This window comes from Perca fluviatilis, chromosome 17 (assembly GCF_010015445.1).
Source record: "Perca fluviatilis chromosome 17, GENO_Pfluv_1.0, whole genome shotgun sequence".
NCBI classification, from domain to species: Eukaryota; Metazoa; Chordata; class Actinopteri; order Perciformes; family Percidae; genus Perca; species Perca fluviatilis.
This window is the reverse complement of record NC_053128.1, coordinates 29,036,382-29,053,940: the sequence shown is the minus strand read 5'-3', so window position 1 is coordinate 29,053,940 and position 17,559 is coordinate 29,036,382. Positions and strand designations below refer to the sequence as shown.

General features: G+C 40.7%; 2 protein-coding genes across 2 annotated transcripts; one reads left to right on the top strand and one right to left on the bottom strand.

The window, feature by feature from the left end:
• The first annotated feature begins 677 nt into the window (after positions 1–677).
• On the top strand, positions 678–8,883 carry ddx55 (DEAD (Asp-Glu-Ala-Asp) box polypeptide 55). Its single transcript, XM_039780302.1, has 14 exons — positions 678–887; positions 978–1,028; positions 1,993–2,079; positions 2,219–2,310; positions 3,550–3,612; positions 5,261–5,410; positions 5,536–5,725; positions 5,810–5,892; positions 6,811–6,942; positions 7,038–7,130; positions 7,462–7,576; positions 7,736–7,904; positions 7,995–8,287; positions 8,573–8,883. The coding sequence occupies exons 1-14, from the start codon at positions 780–782 to the stop codon at positions 8,750–8,752; spliced, it is 1,806 nt and encodes a 601-aa protein (XP_039636236.1). The 5' UTR covers positions 678–779; the 3' UTR covers positions 8,753–8,883.
• eif2b1 (eukaryotic translation initiation factor 2B, subunit 1 alpha) lies at positions 8,810–16,872 on the bottom strand. Its single transcript, XM_039780303.1, has 9 exons — positions 16,371–16,872; positions 15,584–15,685; positions 13,871–14,007; positions 11,931–12,047; positions 9,645–9,757; positions 9,484–9,552; positions 9,319–9,394; positions 9,085–9,210; positions 8,810–9,005 (listed from the first exon to the last, which is right to left on the bottom strand). Exons 1-9 carry the CDS (start codon positions 16,381–16,383, stop codon positions 8,850–8,852), a joined length of 909 nt encoding a protein of 302 aa, XP_039636237.1. The 5' UTR covers positions 16,384–16,872; the 3' UTR covers positions 8,810–8,849.
• Between the last annotated feature and the right edge of the window lie 687 nt (positions 16,873–17,559).

The following is a 17,559-nucleotide window of genomic DNA, read 5'->3' as shown; positions in this document are numbered from 1 at the left end:
AAAATCTTAAGATTTTGAATGCAGGACTTGTAATATTTTAACAATGTCCTATTGCCACTTTAACAAAAACGACCGTTTCGGCAGAAACTTATTAAAAATAGTTCCTACGTGAAACTGCTCACAACCAGGTCTGTGGATTAACTCGAATAACTCATGATTTCTGGAAAGAGACATTGCTGTTGAGTTTTGATGCTTTGAGCACCACAATCCGCCCGGGCCATCTAGTTCCATTATAGACATCTCTACGGCCGCTATCTCCAACACTGGGCAACTCGCACAAAAACATCTTGATTGATAAACCGCACTACAGGTAAGAGGGAAAATATGAATTTTGGATTTTGGGGTCAACTGTCATTCCTTTCAAGTAACATTTTTAAAAGGCAGGATTTATACTTGTAGCAGAGTATTTTTATAACGTGGTATTAGTACTTTTACTTGAGTAAGTAATGTGAACACTACTTCCACTGCAATTACAACACAAAAATAAAATACCTAAATGTAAAAAAAAAGAAAGAAAAATTACACTAAAAAGCAGTAACTTGAACTTAATTAAAATGACCTGAATGTTTATTCCATATTTGTTGTATCTAGCAGTAAAAAAAAACAAAAAAAAACGAAAAATTAAAATCTTTGGAGGCGGAACGATACTCATGACAGCGCTTCAGTTCCGACCGGCTCGTAAACATCAGCGCACCCGGAAACAAGAGCAGCGTGGACAGTCAGCGCAGCGGTGGCTAACAACTTTAGCGTAAAACTGTACTTAATGTCACACTACCAACATGGATAACACGACAGAAGGGATGTGGGACAGTTTACCTGTTAAACTCAACGACGCAATTTTACAAACGCTCGACGAACTGAAGTTCACGCACATGACACCTGTACAGGTAAACACGAGCACGTTAGCCCTGGCTCTGTAACGCCACTCTGACTGAAGTAAACACATGAAATGATGTACTGTGGTTGTTTGTTTCTAGGCTGCATGTATTCCGCTGTTCATGAGTAACAAAGATGTGGCTGCTGAGGCGGTAAGTATAACTAAAGTACATTTAAGTAACGTTACTGTACTTAAGTACAATTTTTAAGCACTTGTACTTCAATTGAGTAGTTTTATTGTATGCCACTTTAAAATTTGGATGCCAATATTGTACTTTTTACTCAACGTTACTTTGTAGATGTCAGATTATTAATATAAAATCAGTAAATATTGATGTATTATTAAAGATTAAACTATCCAGCAGAATAACAATTAACGAGTTAGCATCACGTTTAACAGCTGCAACATTAAAGTGATGAACACAATGCATCAATTATAATTATAAATAGTTCAACCTATCAGACAGGCTGGTACCACTTTAATATGAAAAGTTTATGAGCTATCACTTATGGCTAATAAATCATGTATTAATGATCTATAGATATGAGACCAACTTAAATCAAGTCCAAGACTAGATCTTGTCAAGACAGAGCAAATAGAGTCCTGTTTAAAACTGTTTCCAATGCTAATATAGTGATTAAGGAGTTAGGATGGATCTATAAACAAGAATTATCTATATACAATAATGATCTATATACTAGGATTGATCTATATACAAGAATGATCTATCTTCTGATATCAAACCAATCAATGCATAGAATTTAGGAAACGTTTTGTACAGCTCCACAGCATGACTGGTATTTTAGCCAGCACTACAGCTAATCATTTTCGTTATCGATTAATCCAACAATTATTTTCTTGATGCATAATATTGACTATAAAATGACAACACAAAATAAAAGTACAGAAATGGCTGTTAAGATTTCCCACAGCCCAATGTGAGATTGTTTTATTCAACCAACAGTGCAAAACCCAAATATATTCTAAATAATTTAGAACTAGCAAATTATTAACATTTATCTTTTGGTTACCTTTTTGCAAAATGTTTCCAAGACATCTGGAGCTTTTTTCTTTAGCATTTCCTGTGCAGCTCACCGATTGTCGTGTCATTGTAGGTGACTGGGAGCGGAAAGACGCTCGCTTTTGTTATTCCTATTGTAGAGCTGCTCCTGAAGAGAGAAGAAAAGCTGAAGAAGATGCAGGTGAGAAGCCAAGCTGTACATTTACCTTCTACCTGGAGCCACTGCAGAGCTTTCAAATCTTTCGGATGCTGCGTGATGCTGTCAAACAAGTGGTGGATGTTGATCGTCTGGTGAAGCTTTAGATCTGGTCTTTCTGCAGGTTGGTGCCCTGGTGGTCACGCCCACGAGAGAACTGGCTCTTCAGATCAGCGAAGTGATGGAGCACTTCATTCAGAAATTTCCACAATTTACGTAAGTCACTGAAAAAGACCTGAGTATAGATCCAAAAAGACAAAACAACAAAAACAAACTGATTGTAAAAGTTCATCCTTGACATTTTGAATAGTAGTTAAAGGGCAATTTCCTTGTTTTGTTTTTTTCTCCATATTGTTGAAATCATTTTAGCCCATCATTGCGTTCTCGGTCAATACTGGACCAGTTTCAAAGATTTTTGGTCACATCAGTCTGTTAAAACCAATGCATGAGGAAATGGGGTCCAGGTTGAAGAAAAAACAACCGAATATACCCTTTAAAAAAAAAAAAAGGGACAGTTCAGATGTTTTGAAGTGTGGTTGTATGAGCTACTTCTACGTAGTCAGCATGTTAGCTACAGTAGATGGCGGTCAGCACGACAACAGTTTGGAGAAGCAGGCAGGAGTACCGACACGGAAGATAAGCCAATGTCCTGCTGTGGACGGGGGGGGGCAGCAGCTAAACACATTTTAGACACCTAAAAACGTCTATCAGTTTAAGTGTACTCTATATTTATAATATTTCAGCGCTTCACCTTGCTGTCAGACAGCCCTTTACGACGCCCTTTATCTCTGCTCTCTTCAAAGCCTCCAGACTCCTTTGACAAAAAGGTCATTCTACAGCGTGTTCTGTGAGGTAAAATCACTGTTTTTGTCAAAAGGAGTCTGGAGGATTTGAAGAGAGCAGAGATAACTGCTTCAGCAAGGTAAAGCGCTGAAAATACTCTATTCGCTTCAGTTCCCCGTCGTAAAGGACCTGTAGGTAAAACAAAGACTATGGACAAGTACCTCATACAACCCCACTTCAAAAAGTCTTAACTATCCTTTTAACTCAAACTCCTAATTTCAATGACTGATGAAAACTTCGGTATAGTGTTGCCAACATTACTTTACACAGTCACTGGAAATGACATCACAGAAACCTTTTCTCCATTTGTGCTGAAAAAACAGCCCCCTCCCATTTTGTGTCAGTCACGTTGATCTTTTGTGTTGTGAATTCATTTTATAATATTAAAATGCTTGGTGTTGGGCGCCCGGATAGCTCAGTTGGTAGAGCGGGCGCCCATATATAGAGGTTTACTCCTCGACGCAGCGGGCCTGGGTTTGACTCTGACCTGCGGCCCTTTGCTGCATGTCATTCTCCCCCCCCCCAATCTCTCTCCCCTTTCATTTCTTCAGCTGTCCTGTCAATAAAGGCCTAAAAATGCCCCAAAAAATGCTTTCTGTGTTTGTTTTCTAGGCAGATTTTGCTGATTGGTGGCACCAACCCAATAGATGATGTGGAGAAGTTCAAGGATCAGGGGTATGTACCAGATATAATGTGTTAATTAGGGAGCTTTAGAGTTTGTTGTAGGCTTACTCATTTAGCCAGGCTAGCTGTTTCCAGTCAAAATGCTAAACTAACCAGCGGCTGGCTAAAGTGACGTCAATCTTCTTATCTTAACTCTTGGCAAGCAAGGGTAATGTGTAGTGTATGTTTATCCCAAATATTCAAAGTAAGAGTGTGGCAATAATCCTAAATTTGTCACTTTCAAATGATTGAGATAAATAACCTGGATAGCTACAAGTGTACAGAAAAGTTTCTCACTCCCAAAATGTCTATTAAATCAACAGATACTCAGAGTTCAGATGCAAAAATCAAACGTGCCCTAGTTAAATAAACTCTACCGTGCAAGGAGGCAATGAGCCAGGTAAAAGGCAGTGCTAAACAGACTTGGATGCCAAATCCATCCAAGTCTGTTTAGCACATTAATCTGAGGCAGGAGAAGCCTGGAGAGTTGTAGGAGGGGAGACTTATCTTAACTGTTGTAGCTCCAACACAGACCAGGAAGTCCACCGCTTCATCAGAGCAGGTCAAACAGGTAGCTGAACCAGATTCATCCAAACTCGTTGCAGAGATCCAGACACTTCCAGCAGCCCGCTGTTGCTCAGAGAATTTGAGGGAATCCAGCTCGTTCTCGGGAACAACTGGCAATCTTCTTACCACTATACACATCACTGTTTTTCTTTCTTTGATCGACGAGTTCCAGAAACTGGATTTAAACTTGTAGTTTTCTCCTCCTTTAACCTCTCCTCTCACTCCTCTTTCTGTTCTCCTCCATGCTGCTTTTGTTAGTTTTTTCCCTTCCCCTGGCTCACAGGTGTGTCTGATTTATCACCCCACCTTCTCTTCCTGTTAGTTTCAAAAGAGCTGTTCTCTACCCCCTTTCTGCTACAAGCATGCTTCCCAAAAATGTCCAACCACTGCCATAAAAAAATTTCCTTTTTAAAAATATACCTTTTATAAGATAGCAAACATTAGAGACCATGACATGCAACAAAGGCCCAACCGGACTAGAACTCGGGGACGTTGCAATAACATGGTCAGCATCAACACGGGAGGGCAAAGAAGTGATAGTTCCCCCCCCCCTTTCATCTATATATTTATGGCTATTTAAGACCACTCTTGCAGGGCAGCCACCCCCCTCATATTAATTATTTATCTATTTGTTTTTATTTTTTGATGCCTATATGTTTTAACTGTTTTGTCTTTAGGTTGTTGTTGTAATTGTTGGAGCTTGTATTGCAAGACAAATGTCTGTCTACGGACAATAAAGATCTATCTATCCATCCATCTATCACCACTGGGCTGCAACTAACGATTATTTTCATTGTTGATTATTTTCTGGATTGATGGATTAGTTGTTTGGTCTATAAAATGTCAGAAAATGGTATAAAATGTGGATCAGTGTTTCCCAAAGCCCAAGACGACGTCCTCAACTCAAAGATATTCTACTGTCACAGAGGAGAGACGAAACAAGAAAAGATACACATTTAAGAAGCTGGAATCTGAATTTTTACTTTCTTTTTTTCTCACAGAATTACTCAAATCAATAGCGATTAATTGAATAGTTCACAACTAATCTATTCATCTTTGCAGCTCTATTACATTTTGTCCGTGTGTGTTTCAGCGCCAACATTGTGATTGCGACACCGGGCCGCCTGGAGGATATGTTCAGGAGGAAGGCAGACGGTCTGGACCTGGCCGGCTCCGTCAGGAGTCTGGATGTGCTGGTTCTCGATGAGGCCGACAGGCTCCTGGACATGGGTTTCGAGACCAGGTGCTGAATAAAACGTTTGTTGTACTCATGGGAGGAGAAATGAGTCCTAGAACACTTCCAGAAACAGAGCTTTTTGTCGTTAGGTCTTTGTGCCGCTAACAGAGCTCGTGTGTTTCCGTGTCCAGTCTGAATACCATTTTAGGCTACCTGCCTAAGCAGAGGCGCACCGGCTTGTTTTCGGCCACTCAGACTCAGGAGCTGGAGAAGCTGGTGAGGGCCGGCCTCAGGAACCCAGTACGCATCGCTGTCAAAGAGAAGGGCGTGGCAGCCACCGCCAGCCAGAAAACGCCCTCCAGACTCTCCAACTACTACACCGTGAGTCCCACGCAAACGCTTTCACATCAATCAGAGCCAAAATGAAAATGTACTCACACAAAGATGCTTATGTTGTCATTTCAGATATGTAGATCAGAAGACAAGTTCAACAACCTGGTGGCGTTTCTAAGGCAACACAAGCACGAGAAGAATTTGGTCTTCTTCAGGTATGTCAAGATGGGCAGCTGTTAATACGTGCACGGTTTAATCGGCCTTTCAGCATGGCCAAAACATACTGTAACGTAAACCCCCAATTGGCTTTGTCCAATAAAGTTAATACAAACAAGATGACCGGGTCCTTAAAACTGTTCACAAAAAGCCAATGTCGGCATTACCTTCGTATAATTTTACTATGAACGGAAAGTAAGATGGCTGGAAGATGCAGACAATATGGTGTCTGTTTTGCAGCGAAGTTAAGGTTTGCCTGCAGTGTTAGCCACATGTGAAATACTACTACTACTACTACTACTACTACTACTACTTTAAAACACGCTCACAACAGTTTATAACAGAACTTTTGAGAGTAGCTTTGAGGGGAAATCAGACAATGAAATCCAATCAGTTGTCAACAGCTAGATCGTTAATCGTTCAGGCAAATAAATCAGCTGTGAGCTGTGATAGAGGTTGACTCCTCGACGCAGCGGGCCCGGGTTCGACTCTTTGCTGCATGTCATTCCCCCCTCTCTCTCCCCTTTCATTTCTTCAGCTGTCCTGTCAATAAAGGCCTAAAAATGCCCCAAAAAAAAAACAAAGACCAACCAGGCAGACATTTGGAACAAATCTTTAATTGGAAAGAAGTGCCAAGAGCGCTTCTGGTATCCTTTTAACCACCGGTGCTCATGGAAGGGAATACAATTCATAAAAAAGGAAGAAGAATTATGACTATTTATTTATTAAAGGCCTTTTTATGACTTTTTTGGTCATAATTCATCTTCCTTTTTGTAAATCTTGAATTAGTTTGGGGATAACATCTGGTTTAATCAGTACAGTGTCTGCATTATGCTGATACTTGCCTTGAAGTTAGTTTTTTTTTTGTCGGGTCTGCAGTCACTGACTGAGAGGACTTGTTGTTGTCTCCCCATCAGTACGTGTGCGTGCGTGGAGTACTACGGGCGAGCTCTGGAGACTCTGGTCAAGAAGGTCACGGTCCACTGCATCCACGGCAAGATGAAGAACAAACGCAACAAGATCTTTGCAGACTTTCGAGCCCTGAAAAGGTGAAACTGTGTGTACTGGAAAAAAATATATCTGGTTGTGTGTAATCGGCACTTTGACTTATATATAATTTTTTTGTTTGTGGTTTTTGTTGCAGTGGCATCTTGGTGTGTACGGATGTGATGGCCAGAGGTATCGATATCCCTGATGTTAACTGGGTGCTGCAGTATGATCCTCCCAGCAGTGCCAGGTGAGTGAGCGGCGTTGAATCTCTAAAACCTTCACGATTGAGTCAAATTATGTTACTATATTACTGTTTTTGTCATGATAAAACTGCCATCATTTCATCAATGTATTTAAAATAGGTCACAAATATCTATGCAAATATATAGCTTATGTTTTTAGAGGCTCAGTCATTTCCTAACAGCTGGGTACTGTGGTTTTTAATCGGCATTTTCTTAAACTGGAGGAAATGGTGCATTTGTTTGGGACTATTTTCAGCAGCGGACTGATTTTTAATTTTAAGATTATAAATTTACAAATGCTCAGCTGTATTTTCCTTTTTGTCTCGTCCACCCCAGTGCGTTTGTACATCGATGTGGACGTACAGCACGTATCGGCAATCAGGGCAATGCCCTCGTCTTCCTGCTGCCAATGGAGGAGTCCTATGTCAAATTTTTGTCCATAAACCAGAAAGTGAGTTATTTTCCTTCACTTTTTACTCCTGCTCTACCCCCATTTAGGTCCATATACATACAGTATGAGTACTATAAAGACAGGGGAATGTTAGCCACATATGTTTTAAGATCATTTGAAGTGGACACATAAGATATTTGGCTTTTGTCATTTCCTCAGTGCCCGCTGCAGAAGATGCTCCTCACAGGCGATGTTGTGGATGTGCTGCCCAAAGTGAAGGCCATGGCCCTGGCCGACCGAGCCATGTTCGACAGAGGCATGAGAGCCTTTGTGTCGTTTGTCCAGGCCTACGCCAAACATGAATGCAGTCTCATCTTCAGGATCAAAGGTGAAAACTGCCACTTTTCCATCTTAGATCCAATTCTGCAGTATGCCTAAAGTACAAATGTAACCCTTTGTGCTGCATTTCTTTGTCTAGATGTGGACTTTGCCGCCTTAGCCCGCGGCTTCGCCCTCCTCCGCCTGCCGAAGATGCCCGAGCTGAGGGGGAAACATTTTCCAGATTTCCCCGCGACGACAGTAGACACCGAGACCATCCGCTACAAGGACAAGCACAGGGAGAAGCAGAGGCAGAAGATGCTCGCTGAGCTGAGAGAGAAAGACGACACCCCCTTTCCAAAAAAGAACTTCATCAAGAATAAGGCCTGGTCGAAACAGAAGACCAGGAAGGAACGCAAGAAAAAGAGGTCGGCCAAGAGGAAGCACAATGAGGTATTTTCTAGGGCTTAAACGCTATTTAATTGACAGATCTGTAGAACTGAGTTTCTCTACAGATAATCATGCAACAGCCCCACTTTAAATCTTGTGTTTACCAGAGATGCACTCATAACTTTCTTGGATAAGTCATTCAGCATTAATATAAGCCCAAAAAACGACTAATCTTAGTCAACTAAGACCAAGACGACCGATTAAGTATTTTTATTTCAAATATTTTGATAAGAACCATCCGAGGGCTGGATTTATTTTATTGTATTTATTACTCTTCCGTGTCTGCAGGGCTCTGACGTGGACGACGAAGACATGACGGAGCTTTTAAATGACACACGCATCCTCAAGAAACTAAAGAAAGGGCAAATCAGCGAGGAGGACTTTGAGAAACAGATAACAAGTGGAACGAAGTCCAAACACAAAACGGAAGAACCATCGCTCGACGGCTCAGGGGATGAGGATGTGTGATCGGCTGTATGTATTCAACTCGTAGAAAGCAGAATTTAATTAAACATTTGACCTTTGTTTACCTTTTGATAAATGGATTTTATTGGAGGACTTTGAGTTATAAATAAAGCTTGATGAGTTCGTCGCTGACAGCAGACGGGGTGAGGACTCCCAGGTCGGTGAAGAGGAGGGTGATGAGGGAGGGGGGGGTGTAATCGATCATCGGATGCTCTTCCGACAGGTTCTTTACAGTCTTCAGGGTATCAGCTTTGTACTGTGGGGGCGAGAAGACGGCTTGTAAAAAGACATAGAACACAAAATAAGTCTAGATGGGATTTTCTTTGCCACCATACCTTGAATTTATCGGGCACGTCCTGTTGGTTGAGCGGATAGAGGCGGACAAATTTGAAACTCTCTGCCACCACGTAGAAGGGCTTGTTGTGAGCTTTAGAGCACACGGCCGTCTGATAAGTGCCAATCTGCATCAGCAAAAGGTCAAACGTTTAGGTCTCTGTATCACAAGCAGCACTGGGAAGTAACTAAGTCTTCTTTTATTACACAAACTTGTTTGTAACACGGCCACTCGCCTTGTTGATGATCCCTCCGCTCTCAACGACTCCCTCTGCACCAACAATAACTAGGTCGACTTTCTCCAAGACGTACCTGTGGAAAATGACAAATAAGTTTATGTTGACAACGTATAACACACTTTCTTGGCGTGTTCCTTTAAACTCAATAATAACTGTTTTTACCCGACAGCTGCATCCAGAACTACGGTTACTGGAACATTGAGCTTTCTCAGGGCGTCTGCCATCTGTCGCCTGAATGAAGAAAGAAATAAAATTAGATTCAATGATTCTGTGTGTCCTACCCCCTCAGAATAAAACTAACTTTACGGACGCTATTCACTCACCCGGCTGAGTCAGGCTGCGACTCCGTCACATAGACAGAGAAGCGTTTCTTCTCAGCTGCAGCTTTTTCCAGAACCCGGAGGACGACTCTGGAGTACGAATGAGTCAGGATTTTCTGGGAGGGGAACATTTTAAAGATGTCAGGCAGGGAGGGGGGATTCCTTAATGTGTGTACAAACAGCGTGCTGTATGTCTGCATATATCTAAGCTGTAGTGGCTAAAATCCTAGTCTAAATCATTGACTGTCCACTTCCGGGATTGCTGCGTTGCCGCCGGAAAATCCGCCGGATTTCACTCATTTAGGCCGGATAGCTGTCGCCTTGGACTTCCTTTGTGTTGGCGTTCTAACCTCCGGTGGATTTGTGAGGACTCTGGTTAATTGCTCCTCAGATCTCTGCAGGGTAAATCCAGACAGCTAGCTAGACTATCTGTCCAATCTGAGTTTTCTGTTGCACGACTAAAACTACTTTTGAACATACACATGTTCCACCAAAACAAGTTCCTTCCAGAGGCTATTTTGCAGAGGCACCGCGGCTTTTTCCCAGCGCTTAGCACCACCCAAGACGATTGTGATTGGTTTTAAGAAATGCCAATAAACCAGAGCACGTTTTCCTCCCATCCCCGAATACTGTGTGGAGTAGCCAGACTCTTTCCGGACGTTAACAAGGACCTTCAGTCACAACAGTCAAGTTTTAGACCTGCTCATAGTACAAGTTCAAGCTCTTGGTTGTGATGTGCACAACTATTACAGTGAAGCAGTAGTTGGCAGTGACATTCTTAGTTCTTTTTTTCCCACTAACGAGCTGTTCACTAGTCGAGCCAAGGCAGCTTTATTTATATAGCACATTTCAGCAACAAGGCAATTCAAAGTGCTTTACATTAAACATTAAAGAGCAATTAAAAATAATTAAAAACATTTGTTAAAGAGAATATAAAACAAACCGCTAAAATCTGATAAGATGGGTATATAATACAAGAAGAAAAGTTAGTGTGGTGTAAGAAATTAATAATAATAATAGGGTGAGGCTATTTGCACCCTTGGTACAATTAGCAGTGTATGCTATTCGTACCCTGGTGCAATTAGAAATGAATGCTATTCGTACCCCGCCGGTGCACACAGCAACGTGTTCTATTAATACCCCGTCTGGTACAAATATCAATGTATGCTATTTGCACCCCTGTGCATTTACAGTACCTTGGCCTACATTTACACACAGTTATCCATACTACTCATATATTACACCTTTTTGGAATATTATCGCCCTGACATTTTTACCCTAACCATAACCAATCCCACTCCTCTTCCCTAAACCTAACCAACCCAACCAGAGCAGGCATATTCATGAGTCTTCCCCTACCACCCTGCAAAAAATAATTCGCGTTCGCGGGCCCTGACCATTGACATATATATAAGGCCCTGACTTGCGCAATTGCACGCAAATTATCTCATCCAAAATGAAAAAAACAAGATCGCATCACCAGGGGTTGAACTCCGGACTCCCAGACCAAAGCTCAACTTTCTAACCACTAACCTAGCAGCTCTTACTGGAAGTGACTCAACTGCTTACCACTTGGTGTCTTGCTCGGTTGCTAGGTAACCATACTGTATACAAAAAATAGGTACTATGGTACTTACTAACAAACTAACGGTTGTATGCTTTCACTGAAGACAGCGCAACTGTAATATCCATTTTCCGCTTTTTTTTTTCTTCCGCAATTGTTATAAACTTTTGAGACAAAACTTCCCTAATACGCCAGTTTTTGCGGTCATGGAAGATGAACGTCCGCCATGATTTTGGTGCACGCGAGCAACGTTTTTTTGTTGTTACGTCACAGGGTGTGAATAGCTCAGCTGTGTGGCCGAGGCTATTCGTACCGGGGGTGCAAATAGACACTCCGATAATAATAAGTCTTCAGCCTTGATTTTTTTTTTTATAAACCGATTGCAGCGGACCTGCAGTTTTCTGGGAGTTTGTTGCATAAAAAATGAACGCTGCCTCTGTGTGTAGTTCTGACTCTGGGGACAGAAAGCAGACGTGACACAGACGACCTGAGAGGCCTGGGTGGTTCATTACCTCAACCATTAACTCCTGAAATCAACTGCAAAACAAACTGAACTTAGATACTCTAGTTCCTCTGAGGGACTACTTCTTTATACACTCATACTTGTATGTGGATTAATACTTGTGATTGTTCTACTCAGCGTGTGTCTTTCTCTTGATTCCACGACACGTTCTGAATTCCTAAAACTGAACCAACAGCATACATCGTGTAAAACAAATACTTACAGCGCCGTCTTTGATGAAGGTGTGACAGAGCTTTGCGACTTTGGTCCTGGACATCGAGATCTTCTCTAGGAACAGTTCTCCTCTCTCCTCCATCACCTTCTTACAGCGAGACAGATCCTGACAGACAGAGTTAACATAAGTTAAGAGTTTTTCTCACATATTTAAATCACATACAGTACAGGCCAAACGTTTGGACACACCTTCTCATTCAATGCGTTTCCTTTTTATTTTCATGACTATTTACATTGTAGATTCTCACTGAAGGCATCACAACTATGAATGAACACATATGGAATTATGTACTTAACAAAAAAGTGTGAAATAGCTGAAAACATGTCTTATATTTTAGATTCTTCAAAGTAGCCACCCTTTGCTTTTTTTATTAATAACGGAAAAAATTCCACTAATTAACCCTGACAAAGCACACCTGTGAAGGTAAAACCATTTCAGGTGACTACCTCATGAAGCTCATTGAGAGAACACCAGGCGGTTTGCTGCAGAGTTATCAAAAAAAGCAAAGGGTGGCTACTTTGAAGAATCTAAAATATAAGACATGTTTTCAGTTATTTCACACTTTTTTGTTAAGTACATAATTCCATGTGTGTTCATTCATAGTTTTGATGCCTTCAGTGAGAATCTACAATGTAAATAGTCATTAAAATAAAGAAACACATTGAATGAGAAGGTGTGTCCAAACTTTTGGCCTGTACTGTATTTTAGAAGCAGAAACAAATTAATATTCTCATTGGTTCGCCTGTCACCGAGGAGACCTGATCATTTGATCAAATAGGAGGAAGCCTGGGTGGAGCAGAGTCAGGACAAAGCCAGTAGTAACTTCTCAAGGCTGATTTATGCTTCTGAGCAGACCCCTCTGCGTCGCCGCAAACCCCCCGAAAGAAAATCGCAATACCTAATACTATCAAGTCGCAATACCTCTTGAATCGCAGTAAAAGAAAATCGCAACACAAACCGACTGGCCACCCATGTATCGTGAAAGAAGCGAACCGGGACAAAAGCATATCGTGCCCTATAAAATGAATACAAAACGTGATGTTACGATACAATACGATACAACTTTATTGTCAGCCAGGGCTGAAATTCTTTTTGTATCCCTGGGTAGCTCAGAGGACATAGACATACATACAGACATACATACATAAGATGAATAACACCAAAAGACATACATAAACCATTACCACAAATGACAAAGCATACGTGTATAAAATGACATGAACATACACACAGACAAGGTCTTGGAGACTTGTAACCCTGAATAAATATTGCGCTGGATTTAATGTAGCTGGTGTAACAACAGGATAGATTGATGTAACCGGCCCGTCAGACTCCGCCTTCCAAGAGCCTGGGTCTACCGAGGTTTCTTCCTAAAAGGGAGTTTCTCCTCGCCACTGTCGCACCGTCGCGCTATGCTTGCTCTTGGGGGTATTACTAGAATTGTTGGGACTTTATAAATTGTAGTGTGGTCTAGACCTGCTCTATCTGTAAAGTGTCTCGAGATAACTCTTGTTATGATTTGAGACTATAAATAAAATTGAATTGAAATGTATGAAAGAGTTTTTAAGTCTGATGCGATTGAAAGAATGAACTCTAAAGCGTCTGTTTGAAGGCAGAAGCTGATATTCTCTGTGCAAAACGTGAGGAGTCATTTGAAATACTCCTGGCCAGTCTGAGCAGTTGATTATATTATGTAATCAATCAATCAATCTATCTATCTATCTATCTATCTATCTATCTATCTATCTATCTATCTATCTATCTATCTATCTATCTATCTATCTATCTATCTATCTATCTATCTATCTATCTATCTATCTATCTATCTATCTATCTATCTATCTATCTATCTATCTATCTTTCTTTCTTTCTTTCTTTCTTTCTTTCTTTCTTTCGATGCATGGCCGTGTCCCAGGCAGGCCACCCACCTGATGCTCCAGTGATGTGAGACTTATGAAGCGCAGGAAGAGCTCTCCTCCGGAGGACACGGCCACAGAGGAGTCCACTCCCGTCAGACAGTCCGTGGCCCACGTCAGGCTCTCCCTCAGGCCCAGGATCGTTTCACCTTGTTAAGAGAAATTTTGATTTACATACTTTCTCTCTTGTTGTTATTTAAGCTGTTTGCATAGAATGCCACATTATAAATGATTACACGCTCACAAGACACCACGGAGCCATCGTCTGTCCTTGTGAAAGGCACAGGATGTCTCTGAGAGCAGAGCAGGCAGAGGAGATGCCCAGCTTGAGATAACTGACGACATCGGCTATTATGACTATAGACTTTAATCACATTCTACGTTGTATTACAAAAGCTGCTGTAGAAAGCTTATTCGTTGGTCATTTTCTGTACTCATGCTGCGAGTACTGTAACTGTCTCCTTCTTGGGGTTCTCAAGTACAATTAACTTTAATATAACTTCAGTGGTTCTGTCTGTTATTTGATAATGAAATTATTGTAACACACCTGAAGGGGCAGCGACAGCTTCTCAAAACAGGCTGCGGTTCACTAGAAACACAGGACACTTGTACTCCTCTACATCTCAGAGGTACATTTTGTACTTTGTACTCCGCTACATTTGTCTGACAGCTTTAGTTACTTTTCAGATGGCAGCTTTTTCCTCCCCTTCCTGTCCAGTGAAAACCACGTATCTCCAGATGTGCTGATGTTGAATGTTTGGGATGAACTGAAGGATGAAGTCTGCCTTTATGCGTTGAGGAAACTCTCCTCCTTCTTAACCCTTGTGTTGTCTTCTATTCGACCGTGCACTTGTCGTCCTCCCGTGTCAAAATCAACAAATTTTTGTCTCTTTTTTTTTTTACACCACTAAAACCAATTTATTACCACTAGTTTTACACTTATTTTTGTATGCATCGTCAAAACCTCATTTATAGGAAATTATTCCTAATCCATGAGTTAAAAGCTGAAATTGTGAATTATTTAGACTAATATTAAAGGAAAGTTAATCACAGTTATATGTCAACATTCTGTCGCGATACTGTTTAAAACATTTCAATGTTTTTTTTTTCAAATGCTAAAAAACTGAATAAAACGCCCAAAATTCAATAACAGTGGAGATCCGATCTTTTGTTGTACTTGCGAACCGCGTTGTATGGAATCATCCGTGTTATTTTTGGGTAAATACAATGAGGTAGTTAAAAAGAAAACCCAAATTTCTGATATAGAAATTTTGAAAACGGGTCAAATTTGACCCGAAGACAACACAAGGTTCAAGCTAAAGAAAGTCTTTAAAAAGCCTCTGGGATCAGCTGGAAAATGCATCGCCACAAAGCTGAAATCAGGGCTGTTTTTCTGATGCCGTGAAAAGTTTAAAAACTTTTTAGAGAAATATCGCTGTAGATTAAACTACCCAACAGTATATCAAGGAGTTAAAATGAGCAAAACCTTAAACATCTACAGCAGTAAAATGCAACATAAACATTAATGCAGCGGGAATATTAATCCAGAAACATCAGATAGAAGAAGAGATAAACACTGACAGGGAACATTTTACTGCAGCATACATAACGTTACTATTACTTCAGTAAGGTTTTGAATGCAGGACTTTTACTGAAGTAAAGGATCTAAATATTTCTCCCACCACTGCATAACAGGTAAAAATGATGCTGGGAATGAACACACACCTTTGTCTCTCTTGAGGAATTCCAGCAGGGTGCGGATAGCGGCCACAGCAGAGGCCATGTCCGGGTCTTTCCTCATCTGAGCCCTGAAATACTCCACCAGTTCTGATCCAGGGACACAGTGAAGAAACACAGTCAGCATAAGTGAATACACCCATGCTAAAGTTGACTAAAAAGAGGAATAAAAAAAACATCTTTTGGAAATTGATCTTAATGCCTTAATTTAAAAAAAAAAAAAATAGGGAAAATCAAACCTTTAAGGACACCGATTTTCTTTGTGAATGAATAATGTATCGTAAATAAATAAATGTTCTTCCTTACAATACTGGGGGCATAAGTCAGTCCACCCCTATGTTAAATTCCCATAGAGACAGGCAGAGGTTTATTTTTAAAGGCCAGTTATTTCATGGATCCAGGATACTATGCATCCTGATAAAGTTCCCTTGGCCTTTGGAATTAAAATAGCCCCCCACATCATCACATACCCTTCACCATACCCCCACATCATCACATACCCTTCACCATACCCCCCCCACATCATCACATACCCTTCACCATACCCCCCACATCATCACATAACCTTCACCATACCTAGAGATTGGCATGGGGTACTTTCCATAAGATCATCTCTCAATGAAAATCAAACCAGTTATTAGGCTAACTGACATAAAACCATGCTAATCTCTAGGTATGGTGAAGGCTATGTGTGCTTATGCTCAGCACTGTACATGCTGTATAATGCTACTAAACGTGACATGTGAGAGGAAAGGGGAAACGTGAAGCCACGTACCTTCTTCATTCATCCTGACACCCACAGGAGAGCCTAAAAGCTGGAACTGTTAGTCTTTAAACAAATGGCCGGGACTGTTTGGTTCTGTGAATTAAAGCCTGCCCCCAAAAATGTTGACACATGCAGCTGCTGACTCCGCGCCGCTGCAGCTTTTCGTTCAAATCAAATTATACACTAAATAAAATAAAAAATAATAGATTCAAACCAACACTTTCACCTACACTTCTCAGAATGCTGCCATAAAAACAGCTTTGAGTCACTGCGGAAAGTTTTATTATCAATATTCGCCGACTGTCACTGCGTTCAGCTAAGAAATAAAAAAATGCGTGTTGACCATAGAGGTGTTGACGTGTCGCGGAGAGATGACGTATTACTTTTTTTTGCCCCAAACGTCGTCGTGCCCTCTTTAGGTACTGTCGGAAATGTTGCCACAAATTTGAGCTTTGATGGATTTTGATGGGATGATTACGCCTACAACAGTGTATACTTGTGATTTTTTTTAAACACTTTTTTTTTTTCTTCTTCATATTCCTTACGCTTATTTATTTCGGAAGTGTTACGCAACTATCAATAAGAAAATGGATATACAGGAGTTAAAATGAGCACAACCTTCCATATATACCGCACCTAAATGCAACATACACATTTTTACTACAATTTAAATAAATAAATCAATAATTGTCCGTATATATCAGTGTAACCCTGTCTGATATTTTGGCCTTTTGAGGAAAAGCTCAGAGACCGTCCAAATGGAGAAGGTTTTTACCCTAGTTAGCATGAACGTCCTTATACATCAGAATAAGATTTATTTATTGGCCAAGTATACTTACATACACAAGGAATTTGACTTTGGTAGGTGTTAACTCTCTATACGTAGACACATAGTAACATAGACACATACTGTACAATAGAGACAACAATCTACATATAGGCACATATCAACATAAGATACAAAAATACAAATATACAAATAAGACATAATATCAAGACAAGTACACATGGAGTGGGATGTAATGTGCAAAAAGTAATAGTGCAAAGTAGTGTGCAAGATGCATATTGGAATGATAAGTATATAATGTGTAGAGAAGTGGGTGAGTGGCCAAAGTGGGGATGACCCCACTTATCCGCAGTTCAGTACACTGGACTACATTTTAATATTTTGTTGTGGAAAACTGTGAGATTTTGGTCA

Excerpts from the sequence above, each read along its gene's own strand:
- ddx55 (XM_039780302.1), top strand. The coding sequence starts at position 780 with ATGGATAACACGACAGAAGGGATGTGGGACAGTTTACCTGTTAAACTC. Across the intron at positions 1,029-1,992 it reads AAGATGTGGCTGCTGAGGCG|GTGACTGGGAGCGGAAAGAC; the intron begins GTAAGTATAACT and ends GTGTCATTGTAG. Across the intron at positions 8,288-8,572 it reads CCAAGAGGAAGCACAATGAG|GGCTCTGACGTGGACGACGA; the intron begins GTATTTTCTAGG and ends CCGTGTCTGCAG.
- eif2b1 (XM_039780303.1), bottom strand. Across the intron at positions 9,758-11,930 it reads CCTTCATCAAAGACGGCGCT|AAAATCCTGACTCATTCGTA; the intron begins GTAAGTATTTGT and ends TTCCCCTCCCAG. Across the intron at positions 9,553-9,644 it reads TCGCAGCCTGACTCAGCCGG|GCGACAGATGGCAGACGCCC; the intron begins GTGAGTGAATAG and ends TTCTTCATTCAG.